Below are 26070 nucleotides of genomic sequence, written 5' to 3' on the forward strand. Positions count from 1 at the left end.
CAACACTCAGGAGGCAGAGGCAGGTGGATCTCTGTGAATTTGAGGCCAGCCTGGTTTATAAAGAGAATTCCAGGAAAACTAGGGCTGTTAAACAGAGAAACCCTGTCTCAAAAACAAAGCACACACACACACACACACACACACACACACACAAAACCACCCCATTTTTATCTTGTTTAGATTTGAACCTTATTAAGCGATACTTCACCACAAATATCATTACTTCTTTTCTTAGCATATATTAACTATGTAATTCATTTTTATATTGAATTTTTTTCTCAGCTGCATTCTGAAATTACAAGAAAAACTCTGGCCGGGTGGTTGGACGTCTTGAATCCCAGTACTCAGGAGGCAGAGGCAGGCAGATCTCTGTGAATTTGAGGCCAGCCTGGTCTACAGAGCGAGCTCCAGGACTGACTCCATAGCTACTGGGAAACTCTGTCTCAAAACAATAATAAACAAACAAACAAACAAACAAATAATAGAAAAAGAAAAAAAGAAAAGCTCTGGTAAGTTTGCATGCACTTTTAGAAGTTTCTAAAGGAATATTTCAAAAGGTAGTGGTTTTGGATTTTTCTAGGGCTGGGAACCGAGGCATGGGAGAACCAAATTTCTGCAACTCCTATTATGAAATCCCCATCATTCAGAAAACTTTTCGTATTTCTTATTTTGTAAGGGCTCTTCCCTACTGGAAAGCCACAGTCGCTCTAAGCGAGCACGCAAATGTGTACCCATATACACCAGGGAATTGAACCCAGGGCCTCTGGAAGACCAGTCAGTGTTCTTAACCACCGTCTCACTGTGTAGTTCTGTCTGGCCTGGAACTCTTTTTGTAAACCAGGCTGTCCTCAAACTCATAAAGATCTGTCTGCCTTTGGCTCCCTAGTCCTGGGATTAAAGGTGGTGTCACCACGCCCAACTACAACCCTCTCCTTTACTCACTCGGAATAATCCATTTAGATCTCTTTCTTCCTTGGTCCTTGGTCCTTATTCTTTCCATCCTCTCTGGTCTCCAATTCCCTAAATTTCTCATTTGGAAAAAAAATTAAGAGTAGTGGGGATTGTCCATATAAATTCAATCCCCTCCCTCACCTCCAGGCCGAAAGTGGGCGGCAGATTCTCGGGAGCTGAGCACTGAGTGGGACCTGGGAGCTGGGAAACAAACTCAGATCTTCTACAAGAAGAGTATGAGCTCTTAAACTACTGAGCCATTTTTCCAAGCCCCAGAAATTAATATATATATGTATATATGTACATATATATTACATTAAAAATTTATTGGTTATGTGTTCATGTGACATGGTGCACATCCAGATATAATTCTGGAGACCTTGGTTCGTCGAGTTAATGGCTGGTTATAGCTGATTAGCTCAACGGTGAAGGTTGTTGGGATGACCCAAGGGAACGACAGCAGCTGTGGATATCCCGCAGGACCTAAAGGAGGCGCTAAGAATCCGGGTTCGGGCAGGAAGGACTCCTCAGCAAGGCCGCTGCTAAGGGCTAAAGAGCCATAGCACCCCCTACAGCGAGTGCGGATTAGAGGCTGACGGGATCACGTGGCCTCCTCCTACCAATAGCAAAGTAACACTCGGTTCCTCCGTTCCCATGGAAACAACACCGCCCCAACCTCCCGCCTCTCCTGTGGTGAGGTTTTGGCCTTTCATTGACTATTCCAAGTGACAATCAGATACCCGCTCCTTCTGGCTGGACAGTTCGCGTCCGGGACACGAGCGACTACGCCGACTGGTCAGGAAGCGAAGCCTGGCTCATCCTCACCCAATGCTGCTTTTCTGGGGCGGGGCTGCGTGAAGACTCAGAGCCAATCAGCGGCGACGTCGCTTGTGCGCCTCCACGTCGACAGCAGCTGCGGTCAAGATGGAGGCACTGATTTTGGTAGGAGTTGGAGGGCCGGTGGCGCCGCCGTGCTGTCCAGAGGGCTCGGGAGGCGGGGTTTAGCAGTTGGGGCCGGGAGAGGGGAGTTCCGGGCAGGCCTCGGGGGCCGAAGCTCCCGCTGCCCGAGGAATGCGAGTGTGGCCTACTTGGGACCCAGAGCTGCGTTCGGAGGAGGAAGCCTTGCCGGGAAGAGGGCAGAGTCGGAGGCAAAGTTGAAGAGAGCAGGCGGGGTCCTTAGGACAGTTCTGAGTGTGCTGGATGAGTTCTTTCAAGTTCTCCCAGATGGTTAGCATTGTGAACCACACCTACTTGAATTTCCCTCAACCGTCATATTCCCCTCAAGTTGCAACAACAGAATAGAGGTGGTTTATCAGCCTCAGATACTCCTGGTGGTGGTCAGGATACAATAATTAACAATTCCATGTCGACTTCCTCATGTTTTCTGCTTCTTGTTAATCCTTAGTATATAATTCTGTCATGATTGAGAATCAGCACTGCATCCAAGTTCTGGAATGCCTGCTAGAGCTAGTATTGATTTTGGATATTTTTTCTGACTCCTTATTCCGTCCTCTTTCCCTCCTCCTTCAGACTTTAGGAACTGTAGGACCTTCCTCTGGTTACATAAGAATTGTGGTGGCTCCAGGAATGCATTAGCTCCTTTGTCTGATCCTTTCTGCTTGTTCAAATAGAACACTACCCCTTTAAAATAGGATCAGACAGCATATCTTCACGTGCACTGGTGGGCAGTTTGGAGATGCCTGAGTCTGTCTGCCTGTGTCTGTGTGTTAGTGTAGGAATTTAACTTTCAGATTCTTTCCTTGAGGTGAATTCCAGGATTGTTTCCATCGAGTCTTCCTTGGCTCCTGTTTTCCTTTGGATTCCTTGTGTGCATACATGTCAAACCCTGTCAATAAAAGAAAACAAAACAAGTTTTACCTTCTTTCTTTTTTAAAAGAAAAAAATTGGTTTTTATTTTGTTTGTTTTGTTTTGTGTGAGACAGGGTCTCTCTCGTTCTCTCTCCCTCCTTGGAACCCCAGCTATTCTGGAACTTACTGTGTAGACCTCGCTGGCCTCAAACTCACAGAGATTCGCCTCCCTCTACTTTGCAAGCACTGGGATTAAAGGTGTGTGCCGCCGTGCCAGCGTGAGTGAGGGTTTCATCTAGATCATACTGGGATCACCTTTGCCACACAACCAAGGCAGACCACCAGGTCCACCTTCATGTGTGTATAGCAAGCACTTACTGCTGACCCATCTGCCTATATTTTCTTACTTCCCTTTTTTCAAATGTCAAACAAAATTTACTCTCATTATGTGAGTTGGGCAAGTTGAAGCAAAATGCTTACTGTCTTGAGTATCTTCAAGTACTTACTATACCAGTCAATTAATGATTTTTTTTAATTTTTTAACATTTTATTTATTTATTATGTATACAGTATTCTGTCTGCTTATTCCTACAGTCAGGAAGAGGGCACTGGATCTCATTACAGATGGTTGGGAGCCACCATGTGGTCGCTGGGAATTGAACTTAGGACCTCTGGAAGAGCAGCCAGTGCTCTTAACCTCTGAGCCATCTCTCCAGCCCAGTTAATGAATTTTTTAAATCTGATAACAGATGTGGATAAAGTCTGTGGAATTGGTCTCCTTGGATGTTTTTAACCTTTTTAATCAGGTGTGTGGCTAACACCTATAACCCCAGCACTCAGGAGGCTGAGGCTGTAACAGCTGCTAGTTTGAGGCCAGCCTGGGCTACAGAATAAGATCTTGTCTTATAAAACAAAAATTAGCCAGGTGTTGGTGGCATACACCTTTAATTCAGGAGGTAGAAGCAGGAGGATCTCTGTGAGTTTGTGGTTAACCTGGTCTACAGAGTGAGTTCCGGGGCAGCCAGTACTATTACACATAGAAACCCTGTTTCAAAAAACAAACAAACAAACAAAAACCAACCACCAAAATTAATTTAGTAGAACTAGCTTAAAGAATGAGGAAGGTGCTGGGCGGTGATGGCACACACTTTTAACTCAGCACTCAGGAGGCAGAGGCAGGTGGATCTTAGAGTTTGAGACAGCCTGGTCTACATAGCAAATTCCAGGTCAGCTCGGTCAACACAGAGAAACCCTATCTTGAAAAAGAAGAACAAGCAAAAAGAGCAAGGAAGGTGATATTCCCGTTGGTTCTGTTGGGCTAGGTGTAGTGCAATGGTTGAGCACATAATCCAGCTGGCTTTAAAAGGCCCTATATTTGGCCCCAGTACTGAGAGAGTTAAGTTATTCAGATAATCTCTGTCATTTCTCTTCCTTCTCTGCCCCTCTTATTCTGTGTGGTCTCTCAGCCTGCTTCTTCCTCATCCTTCCACTTTCATATGAACTAACCTGCTACATGTAGTAACATCCTTGCTAACTTGCTTGGATGCCCCTTACCTTTACTTTCTTGTTTTGTTTTTTTTCTGGGACAGGGTTTCTGTGTAACAGCCTTGGCTGTCCTGGAATTCGCTCAGTAGACCAGGCTGGCCTCGAATTCACAGCTCCGCCTGCCTCTGCCTAGGCGTGTGCCACCGCCTGGTCCTTACCTTTACTTTGAAAACCACACTGAGTCTTTGCCACTAGCACACTCTCCAGTGAAGCCTGGCACAACATCTTCATTCTGCTTTGGCTTCTCTGTTCCCCCAGAACAAATCTCTGTTTTTTGAAACACAGAGCCGGGCTTGGGTTTGTAATCTCCTAGTTTCTCACCAAGTTTCTCTCTGATGTTTCTGTAGGTTCTTAGATTTCTTCATTGTGCAGAATTTCCTTTCAGTGATCAGTTGTATGCAGTTTTGTTGAGGATAAAATACCCACTGGTACTTGGGAGGCAAGCAGGTGGATCTCTGAGTTTGAGGTCATCCTGGTCTACACAGAGAAATCTTGTCTCAAAAAACTAACCAAACAATAACCCCCAAACCTGTGTATGTGTGCGTGTATACATACATACATACATACATACATACATACATACACACCTTCTTCTGGCTTTGGGCTTCAGGCATGCAGGTGATACACACAACGGCAGGCAAAACCAGCCATATACATACAGTAAATCTTTTAAAAGAGTCATTCCTGCCTTAGCTCATAATTGAGTTTGTATAATCTTCCTTCAGTCCTTCATCTCTCAGCTCCCAGCCTGTCCTGGCTTCACCCTCCTCTGCTGCTGTCTCTGCCGTCTCTTCTCTTCTCAGTTAGTGGAGAGGAGTCTGTGCTTGCCATTCTCCATTTATAATTTTGAATCTTAAAGTTAATAACTTATGTTTTCCTTCGGCCTTTGCTTTTTTTTTTTTTAACCCTCAAAGCTGAATTACTATAGTGGTTCAGATCTTTAAAACATTTGTACATTGATTTTTTTCTTCCTGTTTCCAGGTTTGAATTTCAGAATGCTTTCCCAGTGTCTTACAGATTAGACTTCAATTCTGTCCATTGTCTCCCCTTAGTATTTTATCCTAAAACTGACAAAATTCTGATTTCCATGTCCCATTCAAATATCAGGCCCTCTAAAGTGCACGGGGATGTGCATGTGTCTGGAGGAGGGGCCGTGAACACGAGTGACTCAAAGGTTGATGCCGGCTTGTTGCCCTTGCTTCCTGAATCATCTTAATGGGGCTTTTGTTAAATTCTTTTGGCACTAACAGAGATATTTGGCCTAAATGCCCCCTCCCCCTGCTTTGGGCAAAGGTATCAATTACATTAAGCCCCCAAAGCACTCCCATCTCGTTCCTGGCAGTCCCCTGCACCCCTCTCCCAGCTGTGTCCTTGCTGGTGCTTGGCCCTCCATTTCGTTAGGAGAAGCAATCTCCTTGTTCCTGTGCTGTGGAGATATATTTCTCAGCCAGGGCTTGAGCAGTGCCAGCACTGCCCCCGGTGAGGTCTCTGGCAGCCATAAAATTTTTTATTGTGATTATGTTGGTGTCAGGGTGTCCATCTGGGTTATTGCACACCTAGTTTAATTGATTGAAGTTTAATTTATTGACACTTCAAATTAAATGATCAGAATAAACTGTGCTGTTACTGTGTCCGGCTTGTTTTAATGGTTGATTGCTAGAAGCAGACCTTGGCTTGAACTAAAACCCCTAAAGAGTAATTGACGCTGCTTCTAACTCTCCCCATGTCTTGCCCTCTAAGAAGACCTTGTTATAGATTTCCGACATATTTATTTATATATTTTTTCCCTCTCTGTCACAGTGGTGGGAAAGAGTTGGTCCCTGGCAAGGTATAAATTATATCAAAGGTCTAGGGGAACCATCACATGGTCAGAAAGGGTGGAGGATGCCTCTACGCGAAGAAAAGCAGACCCTGGAAAGCCAGGTCCTGCTTGAGGGGCAGGTTGTGAGTGTAGCTGCCCATCTATGTGAGGAAGCCTCAAGGCAGGTGGCTTCTCGTCTAGGTTCTTCCTGCTGTTTCTTATTCCATTGGTATGACTTGGCTTGATATTGGCAGGGTATTGTCAGGAAAACCAGAGGAAGGAGGAGCTAGAGGGGACAATAAGGATGGAACAGGCATCATCAGTGCTTGTACAACCACTTACGTTAGAATAACAGAGGGAGTACAGCTGATGAAGGTGCTCTGGGAGGCCAGATCCAGTGTTGGTGAGGGCCTCCAAATGGGCTTCTGTCACCATCATGTCTTCAGGAAATCCTTTTGTGTAACTTAATTCATGTGCTGCAGATAAAAGCTTATCTTGGTGCTAGGGATGTGGTTCAGTTGGTAGAGCGCTTACCTAGCATCCTGAAATAGACATGGCTGTACACACCTGTAATCTTAATACTCCGTAGATAGGAACAGGAAGATTGGAAGAAAGTCAAGGTCATTCTCAGCTATATAAGAACTTGAAGGCAGTCTGGAATACATGAGACCCACCCTCACCCCAAAATAAATCAAAGAAAAGAAAGTCTGTCTCTTACTGGCTTTTCCTTCCCTTCTTCCTCACAATCAGCGTACATAATTCCATTTGTACCCAGTTGGTCTGAATAAGTTCTGTCAACCAGTTATCCTCCACTCCACTTGTGTATGTATGTGTCTGGTGGGGAAGCTAGGGGAGCAGGGTCTTCTGCGTGCAGGAGTTACCGGTATGTGCAACCAAACCTGGCTTTCATCTTTTCTGTTGTGTTATACTGAAGAACTCAGAGGCTGCTCATCTAGCCTTTAGTTCTTTTTTCTCAGGAGCAGTTGGAAGGGGGCAGCAGGATTAACCATGATATAAACCAAGGATGCACCAAAATGGCTTTGTAACTTGTGGCACTAAAAAAGCCTAGACAGAAGGACTCCTGACCCAAGTCTAAGAGTTTGAGGCCAGGCTAAAAGCTGTAGTAATGTCCTGCCTTGAAAACAGAGAAATTCACATTAAGAAATTAAGACTTGGCCAGGTGATGGTGGTGCACACTTTTAATCCCAGCACTCAGAAAGCAGAGGCAGGTGGATCTCTGAGAGTTTGAAGATAGCCTGATCTACCTAGAGAGTTCTAGGACAGCCGGGATTGTTATACAGAGAAATCCTGTCTTAAGCAAAAAAGGAAGGAAGGAAAAGAAAAAGAATTTAGGACTTTAGAGTCTCTTAAATTTAGATGTCCAGCCAGGTGTGAACACATACCCATTATTCTATTACTTGGGAGGCTTAGCTGGAGAATTACAAAGTTCAGGCTAGATTGGGCTATACACTGAGACCCTGTCTCACACTAGATATCCAAGGCCTAGGGATATAGTACAATGATGTGATACTTCCCTAACATATACTCAGCCTTGGGTTCCATCTGTCCCTAGCACTGGAAAGAAAACAAAAGATGTCTCATGCCCCACTTGATTATTTTTCCTTTGCTGAATAATATGTAAGTGTGGGCTTCTGAATTACCCAATTCAGGTGGTAGGGTGTTCTGATGTAGCCCTCAGGCCTGTTGCTCTGTTCAGCAGTACCACCTCATTTTTGTGACTCTTGCCTTGGTAATGGTGAAGAGTTAGGAACTGTGTGACTCCTGTGGAGGAAGTTTTGCAGCTTTTTGAGCATTCAGATGATATCTGGAGTTCAGAGAGATGGCTTAGTACTTAAGAGCGAGCATTGTTGCTTTTACAGAGAACCCATGTAATTCCCAGCACTGACAGTTGATCATAGCCTTCTCTAACAATGCTGGTTGCTCAGACATGTCAAATAAATCAGTCTTTTAGAAAAAGAAAGAAAAGCAAAGACCTGGTACCCTGCATTCCTAAAGAGCTTGAGGTTTGATTAACTTGCCCAGTGTGGACACCAAAGTCGGCTATTGAAGGCTATAGTGCTGGTCCTTACTTATCCCCTGCAGTCTGAGTGAGATCCTTGGTCATATTAACTTTGAAAGACCCCCATATTTTTATTGAAGTTGTTAACTGGCTGAAGGGAAAGCACTCATTTTCTCAATTTTTCCTCTTCACAGTCTTTTTTTTTTTTTTTTTTTTTTGGCTCTGTAGCTATGGCTGGTCACTGTGTAGACCACGCTGTCTTCAAACTTGCAGAGATCAGTCTGCCTCTTCCACTTGAATGTTGGAACTAAAGATGTATGCCACAAACTAGGCTCTTTACATAATCTTATCTCCAGAGGAAAAAACCATTCCATTCTAAACCTAGTCTATGAACTTCTTGAAATCATAAACTGTGTGGCATGTTTTTACAATGGGAACAAGGTCCATAGATTTTATCAGCTTATCACAAGGGTCTGTGTAATTAATGAAAAAAAGGCATTAGCCTTAGCTGATCTAGGCCCAGCCTTTGGGAGAAACTCAGTTAATGTCTCACCCAGAGTTCAGACTTCAGCTCCTCCTCTTCGCAGAAGTTTTGTCCCATGCCTGTACTTCCATGTTTCCTGTCTGTATGGGCTGGGGGGGGGGGGCGTGCGTATGCGCGCACACACACAGCTGAGTGCATGGATGTAGGAGGCCATTCCTCCTCAGCAGCTGTCTACCTGGTTGTGACTGTTGTCCCCAGGCTTGCATGAAGAGTCTTTTCACCAACTGAGCTATCACCCCAGATTGCATACTTTGTTTTTATTTTGGTATTGTCTTAGAGGCTTGTGACCTTGTCATAGCTAATAATCTTGAACTTGTGATCTTCCTACCTCTACCTCTTGAGCAGCACTAGGATTACGGATGTGGTGCCCTGTCTGTTTTATGTCATACTGGGGATTGAACCCAGGGCTTCATGTGTGTTAGGCAGCACTACAGCTAAGCTATAGTCTCAGTTCCTAAAAAGAGTCTTCTTCTTTCTGTTTGTTTGTTTTTTGTTTTTGTTGTTGTTGTTTCGAGACAGGATTTCTCTGTATAATATTCCTGGCTGCCCTAGAACTTGCTTTGTGGATCAGGCTGGCCTTGAACTCCCTGAGATCTGCCTAATTTTTTTTATTTTTTTATTTTTTATTTTTTTTTTTTGAGACAGGGTTTCTCTGTCCTGGAGCTAACTCAGTAGACCAGACTGGTCTTGAACTCACAGAGATTGGCCTGCCTCTGTCTTTTGAGTGTTGAGACTGAAAGTGTACTCCACCATGGCTCAGCTTTGTTAGTTTTCAGCTGGTCAGATCCATTGCTAAGCCAAGGCACTCCCCCCTTTTACCATGGCCCCAAGAATATCTTGGTTAAATAGGGAACATAGAACTTTCCAGGAATCGCAACTAGATTTTGTTCTAAGTTTTATTTTATATGTGTAAATGTTTTGTCTTCGTGCATATATGGACACCATGTGCATGCAGTAACCTTCAGAGGCCAGAAGAGGGTGTCAGAAACCCCTGGAACTGGGAGCTGAGACCTGAATCTGAGCCCTCTGCAGGAGCAGCAAATGCTCCTAAACTCTTCTAATTCATCAAATAGTCATAATTCTAAAATATTCTGTTTCTCTGCCGTACACATTGTCCCTCCCGGATTTTTTGGTGTTAATACAATGATCTTATTCAAGTATTCCCTTACTATTACTGTATATATTTTCAATACACTTAATTCCAAAGTTTGTTGTTTTTTATGTGTTTTGAGACAAGGTCTTCTGTCCCAGCCTGTCCTAGAATTTGCTAAGTAACTGTGGATGATCTTAAACTTTGCTCCTCCTGTCCCTACCACCTGTGTGCTAGGGCTACAGGCGTGAGCCACTGCTGTCAGCTTCCCATGTCTTCTTTTCTGAACCTATTTCTAACAGTTTTACTTAAAATACAAAATACACACAAATAGAGTTTGGTGATGGGTATTTTGTTTTGTTTTTTTTGTGTGTGGTTAAACACAAGGTCTCACGCGTTAGGCAAACTGTGGCCTTTCTAGCACCATTTGCTCGGGCTATAATCCTGAGGAAGCTGCGAGTCAGCGAGAAGGCCCCCAGAGGGCAGCACTGGGAAGGGCTCTTCTTGCCCTAGCCTTCCCAGTGTGGGTTGTGGGGCTCTCAGACATCATTTTTCCATCAGGTTTCCGCAGCCCCTGATTGAGACCAGGGAGCTATTTGCAGCAGTCTCATTGCTTGTTGGATGGCATTTCAGCTGTCCTGGGGTTGAGGACAGCTTTCTAGTTTTCTTGATAATAAAAGCAGATATTAAAATCTATCCTTGGTACTCCTCCCACAAGTCAGTCTGCCCATCCATCATTTGCAGGCACAATTAGCATTTGAGGTGAAGTTCTGTTATACACTCAGGCTGTGGCTCTGAAAGTCAGTGCATCACAGAACTTTGTCTCGAAAGCTTTCTAGCAGCTGCCCATTTGGGAAGTGAGAGGGAAGAATAGATCTTTTCAGCCCTTTGAATATGATCCTAAAATTGTAGGGTCTTTTCCAGGAGTCAGCATTTTATTTTATTGTTTTAAATTTATTTATTATGTATATAGTGTTCTGGGTACTAGATCTCATTATAGATGGGTGTGAGCCATCATGTGGTTGCTGGGAATTGAACTCAGGACCTCTGGAACAGCAGTCAGTTCTCTTAACCTTTGAGCCATCTTTCGAGCCCCCAGGAGTCAGCATTTTAATGTATTACAAGGTCAAAGCCCAGTTCATGAGTAAGCTCATTTGTTCTTTTTTTTTTTTTAAGATTTTATTTATTTATTATGTATATAGTGTTCTGCCTACATGTGTGTCTGCAGGCCAGAAGAGGGCACCAGATCTTATTGCAGATGGTTGTGAGCCACCATGCAGTTGCTGGGAGTTGAACTCAGGACATCTGGAAGAGCAGTCAGTGCTCTTAACCTATAAACCATCTCTCTAGCCCAGTGAAGCACATTTTTAGTATCTGGAAGTTATTTATAAATGTGCCTTTTGCAAAACTTAGAGCAATGGCTTCTGGCACCTTTGAACTGGCTGACTTTATGACATGAAGGGAACTCTCAGGCTTCCCACTTGTAAGAGATAAAGACCATAGGGTGAAGAGGGCCCAGCTAGAGTTAGGAGGTGGCAGGAGAAGTTAGGAGAGCTGGCTCTGCTGCAGCAGAGTGATGCCTTCAAGTGCATTCCTCCTGCCTAAGCCCTCAACTTTCCTTGTGACTTTTCTTTTGCAAATCTGCAATGGTCAGACCTTTGTCCTGCCTTCCCTCCCTTCCCAGAATGTTGGTTCCTGAAAGCTGGTCTCTCCTTTCTCCTTTCCCTGTCTTTTATTGTGCCCAAGAAGAAGACTCTGGGTTTCTGCTTTGAGGTTTCTTTGATCACATCTTCTAGGAAGGCAGTGACAAGAGCCGGGAGCAGAACCCTGGGCTATGTTTCTCAGTTGTCAGCATGGCTGTTTAGGTGCTTAGACAGTGTTAGCCACAAGAACGTTGGCTCTCCCACTTGGCAGGTGGCCATTAGGGATTTTGGTGTGCACTGGGGTGGGGGTGTATGCTCCCATTTCTTCCTGAAATGCCAAACTCTGGCTGCAAGAACAGTCACCAATGCCAGATTACGGTCCAGTTTCAACTTGTGGGCAGCTAGCCCTCTATGGTTGCCGTGAGTGTGGATGGAGGGGCATAACCATTTCCTTTATCGGGACTTTTGTCCATTAAGGAAACTCATTCCTATTGAGGGCTCAATTTTGGTACTTGAGCTAGTTACTATGGTACAGAGCCTGCCCTGTGTGGTTTTTCTGTGTAGAACTAGGAGTTAGAAGAACAACTTCTATTTGTGATGTCTCAGACTAGACTCAGAAGACTCTGCCAGACAGCACAGCTCCCCAGTTGCAGAGGAGGTGTTCCTGTCCGTTATTCCAGAGAGCTTTATGTCTGGGATGAGCAGTTTTAAGTGTGTCAGAGGAGAGGATGAGTTGGTGATGGCACCCCAAATGGTCTCACTACAAAATCCACTTAGATGTAAAATCTGGTTCTAGTATATCATCACACCAAGAGATTTCTTTTTAAACTTTATTCTCAATTTTGAACAAATTTTGAGAAATATTCCAGGTATTGCTCTGGATACTTGAGATGAACTGATGAACAAAAAACACAAAAATCAATGTTTTGGTTTGTTTCTTTTTTCTTTTTGAGACAGAGCCTCATCAAAAATTAGCCTCCTTAACAATTTAAATCAGACCAGGCAGTGGTGGTGCATGCCTTTAATCCCAGCACATGAGAGGCAGAGGCAGGCAAATCTCTGAGTTCAAGGCCAGTGTGGTCTACAAAGTGAGTTCCCGGACAGACAGCTAGGACTGTTACACAGAGAAACCCTGTCTCAAAAAAAAAAAAAAAAAAAAAAAAGTTGGGAAAACAAAGATTTTGTTTCTTAGGTTATTTTCTTTCTTTTGATTTTTTAAAAATATTTATTTATTTATTATGTATACAATATTCTGTCTGTGTGTATGCTTGCAGGCCAGAAGAGGGCACCAGACCCCATTACAGATGGTTGTGAGCCACCATATGGTTGCTGGGAATTGAACTCAGGACCTTTGGAAGAGCTCTTAACCTCTGAGTCATCTCTCCAGCCCCTTTCTTTTGATTTTTGAGATAGGGTTTCTTCTGAGTTATTGGACTAAAGGTGTGTGCCACCTGCCCAGTTCTTATCTCATTTTCTTTTTCTTTTTAAATTTATTTTGCATTAGTGTTTTGCCTGCATGTAGATCTGTGTGAGGGTGTTGGATCTTGGAGTTACAAACAGTTGTGAGCTTCCCTGTGGTTGCCGGAAGTTGAACCCTGATCCTCTGGAAGAACAGTGAGAGCTCTTAACCACTGAAGCCATCTCTCCAGCCCTCTTACCCCATTTTCAAAAGACAAGGTTAGTGGGCTGGAGAGAGAGGTCAGCAGTTAGGAGTCACTAGCTCTGCTGGGCAGTGGTAGCACAATCTTTAATCCCGGCACTCCAGAGTAGAGGCAGAGGGATCTCTGTGAGTTCAAGAGCTGCCTGGTCTACAGAGTGAGTTTCAGGACAGCCAGAGCTACTTAGTGAGGCACTATCTCCAAAAAATAAATTAACTAATTAATTAATTTTAAAAAAGGCATTAGCTTCCTTTCTAGAGGACCGGGGTTCAACTCCTAGCACCCACATGACATCTGTAATCCCAGTTTTAGGGTGCATATAGATGGTGCACAAACATACATGTAGAAAACACCCGTACATATAAAATAATAACATAAGTGATGGCACTTAGGAGGCAGAGGCGGATGGATCTTGTGGACTCAAGGGCAGCCTGTGCTACATATTGAGAGACCCTATCAATAATAATAATATAATAATAATAATAATAATAATGTTAGAAAAGCCTGGAAACTTCCCATTCTCTTAAAGCTAAGGTTGCGTCTCTCTGTGGAGCCCCACGCCTCCAGAGCCTCACTTTACCTCTACAGTGCTGCAGTGTCTGGATACTTCTTCTGCCTTGTGTCCTTGTCAAACACGGCCAGGAAAGCAAAGCAGACAGTCTTGCCTTGGCACAAGAAGTAGCAGAAAGTAGTATTTATTGGTGAGATTGTCAGTGACAATGTGAGTGACAGAGGCCTTCTGTACACACTGCCAGCTCCTCTTGTTCTTCCCTTCTGAAAGTTATGAGGACAGAGGAGAGAGCACCAGACTTAATAGACTCATGTTACGTCTGTTTGCAGCTGAGAGAGCTGTGAAGTGTCCTTACGACTGCGGCAGGGGTGTCTGCGGGAGCCAGTGTCAGCTGTGGCTGGGGTGCCTGCGGGAGCCAGTGTCAGCTATGGCTGGGGTGTCTGCGGGAGCCAGTGTCAGCTGTTCTCTTTGGAGGGGAGTGGCTGGGGATTAAACCCAGGGGGTCACTGCATACTAAACGTTCACTGTAGCACTGAACCACATGCTAAGCCCTTAGTTCTATTCTCGGTAGTGAGAGAAAAGTCCCCTCCTGTTAGCTACCTCCTGGACCTTTGGACTTCTCAAATATTTTTCTGTTTACCACACTTATGATTCAGGTTGATTTTTATCCTAACAGATTAAGTGATAATGGTTCATATATAGCAGAGGAAAGGTTATATATGTAAATTTTTGGATGGTGTCTGTCTTGGAGACCTGGTGTGTGTATGTGTGTGCACGCATTCACATGCGTGTACAAAATGCTTTTCTTCTGCTGTGTTTGGCTTGCTTTGAGACTGCAGTAACTAAGTACACAACCTTCTTTCAGACAAGCAATGCTCATTTGTTAGCATGGTCACTTTCCATGTCCACCTGTGCCCAGGAGGCAAGGAGGAGGGTGATTTGGAAAAGTGACTTGGCCTTAGGATCTGGAAATAACAGCGTAACCTTTCTTTTTCTTTTCTTTTTTTCTTTTTTTTTTAAAGATTTATTTATTTATTATGTATACAACATTCTGCCTCTATGTTTGCCCGCACGCTAGAAGAGGGTGCCAGATCTCATTACAGATGGTTGTGAGCCACCATGTGGTTGCTGGGAATTGAACTCAGGACCTCGGGAAGAACAGCCAGTGCTCTTAACCACTGAGCCATCTCTCCAGCCCCCAGCGTAACCTTTCTTGATGAGAGCCTGTGAGTCTGGGCTGTCTCTATGTCTGCTTTGGAGCCTCCATTGAAACCTTCCTCAGTTCAGTCCGTCTACCTCCACTTGGTTATTCTGGGGGTGGGGGGTATGAGACCTAACCATGCTGCCATAGGGGGCATGGACCCCAGTGGGACCAGGGAAGGAAGTTATTATTATTAGGCTTGCTAGTAATGGTAGAGCCCTCAAAACTGAAGCTGTGCTCATATTTCCTCAGGAGCCCTCCCTGTACACTGTCAAGGCCGTCCTGATTCTGGACAATGATGGAGATCGACTCTTTGCTAAGGTGAGATTTCCTTTCAAGAGTATCATGATTTTGAGAATTCTTCCATCTTACCTTGACCACTCCAGATAAATCCAAGTTGGCAATCTTCTGTCCCTTGGAGTGCTTTCTTCCAGCTGTGCTCAGACCTTGAACTTCCTCTGTCATCCTCATCAGAGCAGAGAAGAACTTTGGTACCTTAGTTCCAAAACACAACAGTTTCTCAATGTTAGAAGCTGTCTGTCTATGTCCCGACTGTCCCGTCTGCCCCTTCTGCCCCTGTCTCTCTTACTTTGTCTTGCAACCTGAGTTTTTCCCGGGAGTCTTCCAGTTTCTGACTTGTAGACCTAGGTTTGTGGTGTCCTCACCACACTGCATGTCCCAGGGAGGCGTTGCTAACTTTGGATGGATTGAGAGGAGAAAGGACACCCCTCTCTTTCGTTCTCCCCCTCCTGTAGAAATACCTTCTGTCCCTGGTGTATTAACTCTGGGCGAGCAGAGCATAAATCAATCAGCAGGTGGAGATTAGTTAGAATTCACCAGCTGTTCCTCCCTGTAATTGGATGTAACTATGCAGGACACCTTTGGAAACAGTTATCCAGTTACTAAATGCCAGACCTGTCATAGGTCTTCAGCTGACTGCGACGGATTAGCCCCTAAAGAGCAGGCGATTTAGCAGCCCGCATCTCCAGCCCCTTGCTAGGAGTGCTTGGGAGTGGGCTCTGTGAAATGCTTAACTGCCCCCTTCTCTGAGCAGGCAGAAACAGCCAAGATGTGTAGGAGAACAGCACATGGATTTGCCTTGCTGTGGAAGAGATTTGTATGGCCTTTCTCCACAGCTCAGTAAAAGAGTGGTTTTTCCAGACAGGTAGTGGTGGCACACACCTTTAATCTTAGCACTTGGGTACTCAGGAAGCAGAGACTGGCAGATCTCTGAGTTCAAACCCAGCCTGGTGTACAAAGCTAGTTCCAGGACAGCCAGGGCTACATAGAAACTCTGTCTGGAAAAACAAAACCATCTCCCCTGCATTCACTCCCAAAAGAAAGGACTGGTCTTCCTGCAGTGACGGGAAGTCTGAGGATGCACTCCTGCATCTAGTGTGCTTATTCCTCACACTGTCCCTGACCAGGGCAGCCCCTGGGAAGTATGTAGTAGGTGTGTCCTTACTCCTAAAACCTAAAAACCTAAAACCTAAGCTGGTAGGTTTTGCCCTCACTCTTAGAGATGGCATTATGACAGTAGGATCGATTACAGGACAGTCCCCCATACATTTATTTCTTTTGTGGGTGTGTGTGTATGCTTATTCGAGAAGGTCAGAGAACAGCTTTCAGGAGTTGGCTCTCTTCCTCTACCTTGTGGGCTCTGGAGATCAGACTCAGGTTGTGAGGCTTGGCAGCAAGCGTTTTTCTTTTCTCTCCCTTCCTTTCTTCCTTCTCTCCTCTCTCTCTTTCTCTCTCTCCCTTCTCTCTCTTCCCTCCATCTCGCCCTCTTTTTCTTCCATCACTCACTCCCATTCCCTGCCTCTGCAGACCTTTCTTCTCTTAGTATTCCTTTCCCACCCCAAGTAGAACAATCACTAATCATTCTGGGCTCGCAGCTATGATGACCCAACCCTGTCTCCTTTCCTCCCACTAGTACTATGACGACACCTATCCCAGTGTCAAGGAGCAAAAGGCCTTTGAGAAGAACATTTTCAACAAGACCCATCGGACAGATAGTAGGTCATTCTCCTTCACTATTCCCTGTGTTGGGGGGAACCATGGGAAAGGGGTGTCAGCAAGACTGTAGAAAAAGATAAAATGATGCGGCCTCCTCTCTTTCTTTTCTCTTCCTCCCCTCATATAATAAACTCTTCAGAAATGTAATGGGGATGTGAGTGTACCTCACGCGGGAATACCGTGCTAGAAGCTTGGCTGTTAGCTACCTGTCTAGTCCCTGGATTTATGAGCCTCACCTGACAAATTTAACTGCAGCTCTGCTTATTGTACCGCATCCATTAGGGCAGGGAAATGGAAGCCTGTAAAGGTGACCGCTCTGCATTTTCACCTCCGAAGGATCGCTGGTGTCCTGCCTCATACACAGGGAGGAAAGTAGGTGCAGTGGGGGAGGGAGAGTTAGAGACATGTATTTAGACTCCCCCGAGTGTCTGTGTCCCTTCTGCCAACCCCATAAACAATAGATAGCTTTAGTGCCTGGAGGTCATTACAGTTGACCTTTCCTTGGCCCACACAGCTGCCCCAGGAATTCATGAGAGCTCCTATTCTGTCTCCTCTTCTCCCACCATTCAGTTTCTGCTTTCTTCCCAAGGTGAAATTGCTCTGTTGGAAGGGCTGACAGTGGTCTATAAAAGTAGCATCGACCTCTATTTCTATGTGATTGGCAGCTCCTATGAAAACGAGGTGAGAATCCCTGCCCATTTGCTACCTCTGATGTTGCTTCTGAAACCATAGATGGGACACAGCCATTAGTTTTGGACTTTGTGGAGCCACTTTCTTCTGATGTCTGGCAAGGTCATAAAGAATTCTTTAGAGTCAGTCAGAAAGGAAGTTTTCCCAGGTCTTTTTTTTTTTTTTAAGGGGCAGAATCTTACTGTATAACACAGGCTATTTTCAAATCTGTTTCCAGGTGTTGGAATTATAGGTATGAGTCACCATGTCCAATTAGAATGTTTTTAGTAAACATTTAGTAAATGCCTTTAATCCCAGCACTCGGGAGGCAGAGGCAGGCGGATCTCTGAGTTCGAGGCCAGCCTGGTCTACAAGAGCTAGCTCCAGGACAGGCTCTAGAAACTACAGGGAAACCCTGTCTCAAAAAACCAAAATAAATAAATAAATAAATAAATAAATAAAGGTGTGGTCAAGGGTGTGTGTACTCTAGATCATGGTGAAGACATATAGGATGAAGTCTCACACTGAAAGTGGGACCGTGAGTGCAGTCCTACCCTTCCTGTATGCAGGAAAATCTGTTTATTTCAGGTGGTAGCAACTTCTGGGAGAGTAGGCAGGTAAATAAGTCTCTAGATAATCTTCCATCATAGTTAAAGAGTTTGGGAAATCAGGTTCTGCTGAGCTCTCTGGGCTATGCATATACTCTGAAGTATATTGTTTTAGCTTGGCAGCATTCTGTAGGTTGGAGGCATTACTATTTTTGTTTTACCAATGAGAAAACAAACCACAAAGAATCTTAAAATTATTTGTATTTGATGTTTGTCAAACTACAGAAGTAGCTGTTTTATGAGCTTAAACTCTATTGGATAACAAATGTAGAATCAGCTGAGATTCAAACCTAGTTTTGACTCAAGAGCCCAAGCTGAGGCTGGAGACGCAGCTTAGTAGTGAAATATGTGCTTAGCAAATTTGAAATCCTGAATTTGACCCCTAGTATCATTTTTAAAAAGGACCTTGGGGTGAGATGGGAGGCTGGAGAGATGACTCTGGTTAAGAGTGGCTGCTCTTCCAGAGGTCCTGAGTTCAATTCCCAGCAACCACATGGTGGCTTCCAAGAATCTATAATAAGATTTGGTGCCCTCTTCTGGCCTGCAAGGCACTCATACATAAAATATGAATAAATAAATAAGTTTTTCAAAAGGACCTTCCACCACCTTCCTCTGGCTTCAGCTTTTGCTGGATTTATGATTTCTCTCCTTACTAACCCATCGGGTAGCTTAGTAAAGACATAGAGGTAGGGGCTGGAGATGGCTCAGTTGTTAAGAGCACTGGCTGTTCTTCCAGAGGTCTTGGGTTTGGTTCCCAGCACCCACTCACCACTGCCTATGACTCCAATACCAGGGGATCCAGTGCCTTCTTCTAGCCTCTTTTGGCCCTGCACATGTGTGATACACAGATAGAGATTCAGACAAACATGAGCATCCATAATATAAACTAACAAAGAGACATAGTGGTGGAGAGGCATGACAGTGCATACACTTGGGAAGTATAGTTAGGAATTCAGGGTCATCTCAGTTAAATAGCTAGTTGAAGACCAGCTTAAGCAATGTGAGACACTACTACCAAAAAGAAACACAGCTGGAGAGATTGCTTACTATTAGATTGCTTGCTATTTCAGAGAACTGAATTTGGTTTCTATGTTGGGCAGCTCACAACCATCTGTAGCTCCTGTTCAAGTGGAATACATTGCCCTCTTCTGGCTTTTGTGGGCACCTGTATATTTGTGGCACATACACACAAATAAAAATAAATCTTTCTGGGCACACCTTTAATCCCAGCACTCAGGAGGCAGAGGCAGGCGGATCTCTGTGAGTTTGAGGCCAGCCTGATCTACAAGAGCTAGTTCCTAGACAGGCTCCAGAGCTACAGAGAAATCCTGTCTCGTAAAACAAACAAACAAACAAAAACTTTAATTAATAAAAAGCAAATGCATAGAGAACTAAGATACATTGAGGACTATGTCAGCAAAGTTCTGTTTGAATTTCTGTCTTAAAGAAACCTTCACTTAACACAGTTGGTGCATACCTTTAATCCCAGCAGGCAGGCAGATCTCTGTGAGTTTGAAGCTGGCCTGGTCTACAGAGCTAGTTCCAGGACAGACAAGGCTTTACAAAGAAACCCTGTCTCCAAAAAAAAAAAAAAAAAAAAAAAAAAAAAAAGAAAGAAAAAATTAAAAAAGAAAAGAGACTTCCACTCGTGGAATTGCTTAGCAGAATTAACTTCTCTGAGAAACCAGAGGCTAATTCTGTTGTGTTTGCACCTCACATTATGTCTCTGGTCGTTGTGAAAACCTGTGTGTGTTGCTGAGGAAGCAAGTGGAGGGATTTGCTTTGGGGTAGCAGTTTTAGGGTCTTGAACCTTCTGTCTTCTTTCTCAACAGTTGATGCTTATGGCTGTTCTGAATTGCTTGTTTGACTCCTTGAGCCAGATGCTGAGGTGAGCAGTTCTCAGTTTACATTGGGAAGAGAAAGTACCTCTCCCTCAGGGCCTGGAATTTGTGGGAAATCGGAGCCACACCGGGGAATTAGTTCAGTGCTGGAGAGCACGATCCTCTTATGGGATGATTCTCTTACTGGGGACAGAGGAGTCTCTGTCTCTCCTTTGGCTTCACTATGATTGAACCTTGGTAGGCAGTTGTTCTACACTGAGCTACTCACCCCAAACCTTTTATGGTGTTTTCTTTTAATTTAAGACAAGGTTTAGCCGGGCGGTGGTGGCGCACGCCTTTAATCCCAGCACTCGGGAGGCAGAGGCAGGCGGATCTCTGAGTTCGAGGCCAGCCTGGTCTACAAGAGCTAGTTCCAGGACAGGCTCTAGAAACTACAGGGAAACCCTGTCTCGAAAACCAAAAAAAAAAAAAAAAAAGACAAGGTTTTACTAAGTTGTCTTAGAACACTGTACCTCAGGCAGCTCTTGAACATGTGATTACCTGCTTCAGTCTCCAGAGTAGTTGAGAGTACATGCATGTACCATGTCCTTGTCTGCGCTTGTAATGTCCAGTGATTCTGACATTGTTCTGAACCCCAAGGTACTTTCCTAGGCTTTGTCCTCTGCAGTTGCCAGCGGGGAAGGACAAAGGGGGTGTCCCAGGTGAAACATTGCCAGTCTCCATTACTACGCCTTTATAGTCTCCCTGTACATCGAATGGCCCCACTGTGCTCTTGGCCCTACTTACCTCCCCAGTAGCCCTCTGTTCCCATTCACACAGCAAGAAAAAAATGTAAGACACTTTATTGAAAACATTCAAGGTGCTGAACTTCACCCACAGCAGCTCCTAAGTGAAGGCTTTTTAGAAATCCATCCGGAGGAGAACAGCAGGCGCTCTCAGCCCACAAACCAGCAGGCCAAAGGCTCAGGTTTCCTCAGGAAGGGGGATGATTTATTTCCCAGCCAGGTGGATGAATAGACTTAATTTTGGGTAATCTAGAGAAAAGAGTTGCACTGACGGATGTGACAGACCACATGCACAAACCACCGGATCTGTGGCTGGTGGATGCAGCCCCTGGCTGTTCCTCACCCCTCTTTGGCCTTTGTTTTAGGGCTTGAACAGACCTGGGGGGAGGGTGAAGGCAGAGAGACTTCACAAGTTTGTCAGCATCCTACCCCTCCCACCTTCCGCCAGCACCCACTCCAGGCATGAGCTGTATTCACCAGCAGCAGTGTTCTAGGTAGTCAGCCCAGGAGCCAGAAGTTGGCTGTTTGGATTCCCTTTCTTGATATTTTGATCACTAGAGCTCGAGGGTTCTTTACCTTACACACTTCTTGTTGTGGGGTAATGAAGACAGTTATTGGTCTAGCTTAGGATCCCCTGTTCAGACAGTAGCCCAGGATCCCTTTCACACACAATCTGATTTTTCTCTTTTGGGGATTTAGGAAGAATGTAGAAAAGAGAGCTCTGCTGGAGAACATGGAGGGGCTCTTCTTGGCTGTGGATGAAATTGTAGATGGAGGGTGAGTTCTCTGCCCTGCCTAGATTTGGAGTGGGAAAGGGAAGTGGGTTGACCAGCCAGTGATCCCTACCTTTGGGACAGGACAAGCAAGCAATGATCTTCTTTGTGTTTGTAGGGTGATCCTAGAGAGCGACCCCCAGCAAGTGGTGCACCGGGTGGCTTTGAGGGTAAGCAGGAATGTGCAACCCCTTCTCTCCACAGGTTCTCTCAAGCTAAGCCTGCTGAGTGTAGCTGAGGGTGCAGCTCCTAACACATCCTACCTTTTCCTGTCCTCACACATGTATGGATCCTTCTCTTGCCTTTCCACCTCAGTGTACCAGAGAAGCTAAGGAACTTGTTTTTCTAACATGGCACCTAGCATTTTATATGATCTTGCACAAAATGGCCACTTTGATGTAAACATATTGAATGAACAAAGTAAAGAAGCATTAATATTCATGGTTCTGAAACTGTAAGGAGCATGAGGGTGGCTGTGAGAATGGGTCCAGTCATCAGAGGCGCAGGAGTGTCTCTCAGGAAGTTCTTATTTGCAGCACTGCAGCCCTCCTTGGCGCTCGTGGTGGCAGAAAGGAGTGTGAGGTACTGGCAGGAAGCTTCCTATCTGCTCAGGGAGATGATAGTGCGTGCAGAGTCCACCTGGGAGATGATAGTGCACAGAGTCCACCTGGGAGATGATAGTGCACAGAGTCCACCTGGGAGATGATAGTGCACAGAGTCCACCTGGGAGATGATAGTGCACAGAGTTCACCTGGGAGATGATAGTGCACAGAGTTCACCTGGGAGATGATAGTGCACAGAGTTCACCTGGGAGATGATAGTGCACAGAGTCCACCTGGGAGATGATAGTGCACAGAGTCCACCTGGGAGATGATAGTGCACAGAGTCCACCTGGGAACTGGTGCAGCGATGTCTGAACAGAGCAGCACTGCCAGTTCCCAGTGTCCCAGCTCTGACCTCCAGAGTGAAAGTTGCCAGTGCTGGGTAATGGGAAGTCTCCCTTAACTGCCGTGGGCTCCATTTGCATAGTTTAATCTTCTCCTATAACATATGTCTCTATGTGGCAAGAGAGAGGGTTCCTCCACACACTGTCTCCCCCTTCCCCTTCTTAGGCTGCTGTTGCAGCAGTTTATTTCTTCAAGTTAACATGCCATCGTTACCCATGAGGCCTTGCGGTATCCATTAAACTACCCCTGGCTCCCTTTGTTACCCCCCCCCCCCAATATTGATATTCATGGAAGGTCTTCTCTGACTAGGGAATCAGGGCCTCACCCCAGAGTCAAGGGAGGTAAGGATCAGATATCCTGCTGATTACTTGGAATGAACTAACCCTTTTAAGAAGTCCCCTGCCTCTCAGTGGAGGATGGATAAAATGACCCTTTGTGTTGACAGTCCCTCTGGCCGAGTAAAAGTGTGGCTCGGTCTTTGGAAGAAGGGGCTGAGAAGTTTAGGGTATTTGCCTTTGCTTCAGACTCCAGTCTAAACGCTTATCTCTGTACAGGGTGAGGACGTCCCCCTTACAGAGCAGACCGTGTCTCAGGTATGACTCTCTTCCTCCTCCTTTCCACATGTTATTACAGAGCCTAACAGCCAAGTGTGAATTGAGACCTCACACCAGTGAGGTGGCCTGGCTGCCTCTTGTCCTGGAGCACAGTGTCCTCAGCCGCACCCTCTTCTCTCACTGTGATCCTGACTGTCAGCCTCGCCTTCTGTACCCTTCAAACCTTCCCTGCCAGATACCTCAGGCAGTGATTTATTCCCCGGCAGAGACTTGCCTTAAGCAGATGGTCTGTGTGCCTGTGAGCACACACTCCTCTTTCTCTTATTATTCAAATGAGGGCTGAGCTGGAAATTCATATTCTGAACTGTGCAGACTGTAGATCGTCCTTCTGCCTTGACGGCAGATAGACTGTCTGCCTGACCTAGGGCCTGCAAGGGAAGAGCTCTGGGTCTGCCCAGTAGGAATCCTCCCCATCTGGATGTATAATCTCCTTTTTATAACTGTGTCCAATAACCCCCAGCTTTTTTTTCTTTCCTCCCAGGTATATCTCTTCTCTCTTCATCCCCCCAGTGGATTTGAATTCGGGGGGAATTTCCCAAACTGACAATCCTCTAGGGCCTTAGAGAGCTTCCTCCTATTCTTCCACCCTTGGGATTTTTCTATCCCCAGTTCTTCTAAGGAGAGGGAAGGCAAGTGTGGGGAAGGAGAGCCTCAGCCTGCTCACACCCCATGGCTTGCAAGCCCTCCTCAGTGCTGCCTTTGTCTCTGCAGGTGCTACAGTCAGCAAAAGAACAGATCAAGTGGTCCCTCCTTCGGTGAAGATGTTTCATGCCCAGTTCCTTGCGCCTCAAAACCCCACATCTGCTATGACTTCTTATCCAGGCCCCCAACAGATGCTCTTAGGGTCATGTTGGAGAATCAAAATGGACCCTTGCATCTCTATCCTTTCTGGGGTCATTTGTCTCCCACTTCCTTCCCACTCAAGGGCAGATTTGAATGAGGCAACGGAAACACCCTCTTCCTACTACACTGTTCTCCCACCCCCACATTCTCTCCTGGCCCTTTTCTATGGCTGTACTTCAGATCAAAGCAGGAGAAAGAATGTGCTGAGTTTCCCTCCCTGTGCCCCAGGGGCCCTCATCCCAGCATCCCATATGTCCAGCAAAGGGGAGGACTCCTTCCTTCAGCCCAAGTGGGTGTGGAGTGGCAGGGGCTGCACAGCTTCTCTCCTTCCTGCTGCCCTGTCCGTGAGTGTGCAGGCAGTGCAGTCTCTGCTATAATCTGGCCTTCAGCATCAAAGCTGCTGTGCCTACTCTAGGTCTGTACCACACCTCTCTGTCTGTATCACCTGCCAGGTCTTTGCCTGGTGTGGCCTCTGGTAGCCTGGAACAAAGCCAGACCTTGGAACTAAAACAGAGGTAGCCCCCAGAAAAGTTTCTACACAGAACCGAGGGAAAAGGGTCCTTCATGACTTGGGCCTTGCCATGTTCCTCTGTGCTCTCCAACTCATACTCCTTCCTCTGCCTTGGTTCTTCAGTCTGCTGTTGAGCTCTCCCTCTCTGCCCCAGCCTTCCCCTCAGCGGAGGGGCTGCCTTTCTTCTAAGGCTTGGATTCCCGTTCTTGGGTGAAATGTTGCCCCTTGACCCCACATCTCCGTGAAAATGTCTTAGAAAAACGTTCCCCTGCAAACATTCTGCCCCCTACGTTGGCTGAAGTGGGCAGACTGGAGGCGGACTCTGCAAGAAATGGAGTCAGGCGAAGTCCACCTTGTACGCTGCTGTGCGTCAGAGGAATAAAGCGAATCTCTTCCAAACTGCCTTTGTGTGATGGTTCTGTTCCTCCCTTTTTTGGCAGCTATTCCTGTTCCTCCAACCCCCCCCCACCTCTCCTTACAATATTTCTTCCTACCTCAGAGATTCCCTAGCACTCCCGCTCCTAATTTACGGGACTGTTTGCCTCCTTGGCATCTCTCGGTCCCCTCGCCTGGAAATTGGCGCCAGGGGTGGGGTGGGGATGGTAATTTCTCAGTGGGAGACTTGGGGAACTGAGTTCTTCCCCACACACCCCCAAAGCCAGCTGCCTGCTCCCGCCTCAGCCATTAGTAACTCGGAGACGCGCACCTGCGTGGGGGCTCTCCTCCAGCCCCTACTCCCTTCCCGCACCTCCCATTCCTCTGAAAAGGCACTGAGCGGGTTATTTATCGGAGCCAGCGCTGCTCCAGAAGGTCAGGACGGTGGTGTAAATAACCTCTTCTCGCCATTTCCCCGTCCCTCCAGAGCCCGCTCCCCTCCCCCTCTTCCACCTTTATTCGCACAAATGAATGTGGCTGGGCTGGCGTAGAGCCTGGCCCTGCATCTTAATGGCGGTGAGCTCACAAGATGGATTTAGCTGGGGGTTTTATGGTTGCTGCGGTGACAGGAGAATGCTTTGGTTTTCTTTCCCCCTTCCTCTGCAGGATTTTAAGGAGGGGGCAGTGTGGGGACTCCTCCTCTCCACTGAGATTCGAAGGATCTCCTCAGTACCTCTACTGTTCTGACATGGTCCTGCAAACCTGGACCGTGGAGGCTAAGGGAAGGAGGAAGGAGGCAGAATGGGAAGACCCTCTGCAGGCATGAAGCCAGTGGATTGAACATTCCTTCCTCCTCTATGAAAACCTGGAACTTGGGCTCTGCATCTGTGAAGTACCTGGGTCCAAGATGCCCCTAAGCAGACAGAAAGTGATGTACTGGACCGTCCCGGTGTGGTCCCTGTACTGGAAGGTAGAGGGCCGCGGGGTGGGAGTGGGGGTGGGGGCTATGATGCCCCTGCCTACCCAGTCCTCTGGCCAGCAACTTCCTTTTGGGGCTCTACAAACCCGTCCTTAGCATTGACTAAAACAGACACAGCAGGGGCCTGGACTGTCTGGTTTGCCTCCCCCTCCTGTTTGTGAACCTTTCCCCCTTCCCCAGGGAATTCTAGGAGGCCCTCCTCCCTTTTCCCCCTTTGGCTGGGAAAGAGACTACAGTCTGAACAGTGCCAGACACCTGCCTGCCAGATGTGGCGATTCCCCATGCTGCCCCCACCCCACCGAGCCCAGGCAGAGGGAGCCCCCCACAGGGTGATTT

At 46.1% G+C, this 26070-nt stretch overlaps 1 protein-coding gene across 1 annotated transcript; it reads left to right on the plus strand.

Annotated features, from left to right (window-relative positions):
• Positions 1 to 1807: 1807 nt before the first annotated feature.
• Copz1 (COPI coat complex subunit zeta 1) lies at positions 1808 to 24779 on the plus strand. The gene is made up of 9 exons (XM_038343315.2): positions 1808 to 1893; positions 15026 to 15094; positions 16707 to 16788; positions 17379 to 17470; positions 19899 to 19954; positions 21392 to 21469; positions 21584 to 21635; positions 22967 to 23005; positions 23738 to 24779. Exons 1-9 carry the CDS (start codon positions 1876 to 1878, stop codon positions 23783 to 23785), a joined length of 534 nt encoding a protein of 177 aa, XP_038199243.1. The 5' UTR covers positions 1808 to 1875; the 3' UTR covers positions 23786 to 24779.
• The last annotated feature ends 1291 nt before the right edge of the window (positions 24780 to 26070 follow it).

This window comes from Arvicola amphibius, chromosome 9, assembly GCF_903992535.2.
Source record: "Arvicola amphibius chromosome 9, mArvAmp1.2, whole genome shotgun sequence".
NCBI lineage: Eukaryota > Metazoa > Chordata > Mammalia > Rodentia > Cricetidae > Arvicola > Arvicola amphibius.

What these genes read in the sequence shown, in the direction of transcription:
- Copz1 (XM_038343315.2), top strand. An exon ending in GAGATCGACTCTTTGCTAAG is followed by an intron (nt 15,095 to 16,706) that starts GTGAGATTTCCT and finishes TCCTCCCACTAG; the next exon opens with TACTATGACGACACCTATCC. An exon ending in GATGAAATTGTAGATGGAGG is followed by an intron (nt 21,470 to 21,583) that starts GTGAGTTCTCTG and finishes TTGTGTTTGTAG; the next exon opens with GGTGATCCTAGAGAGCGACC.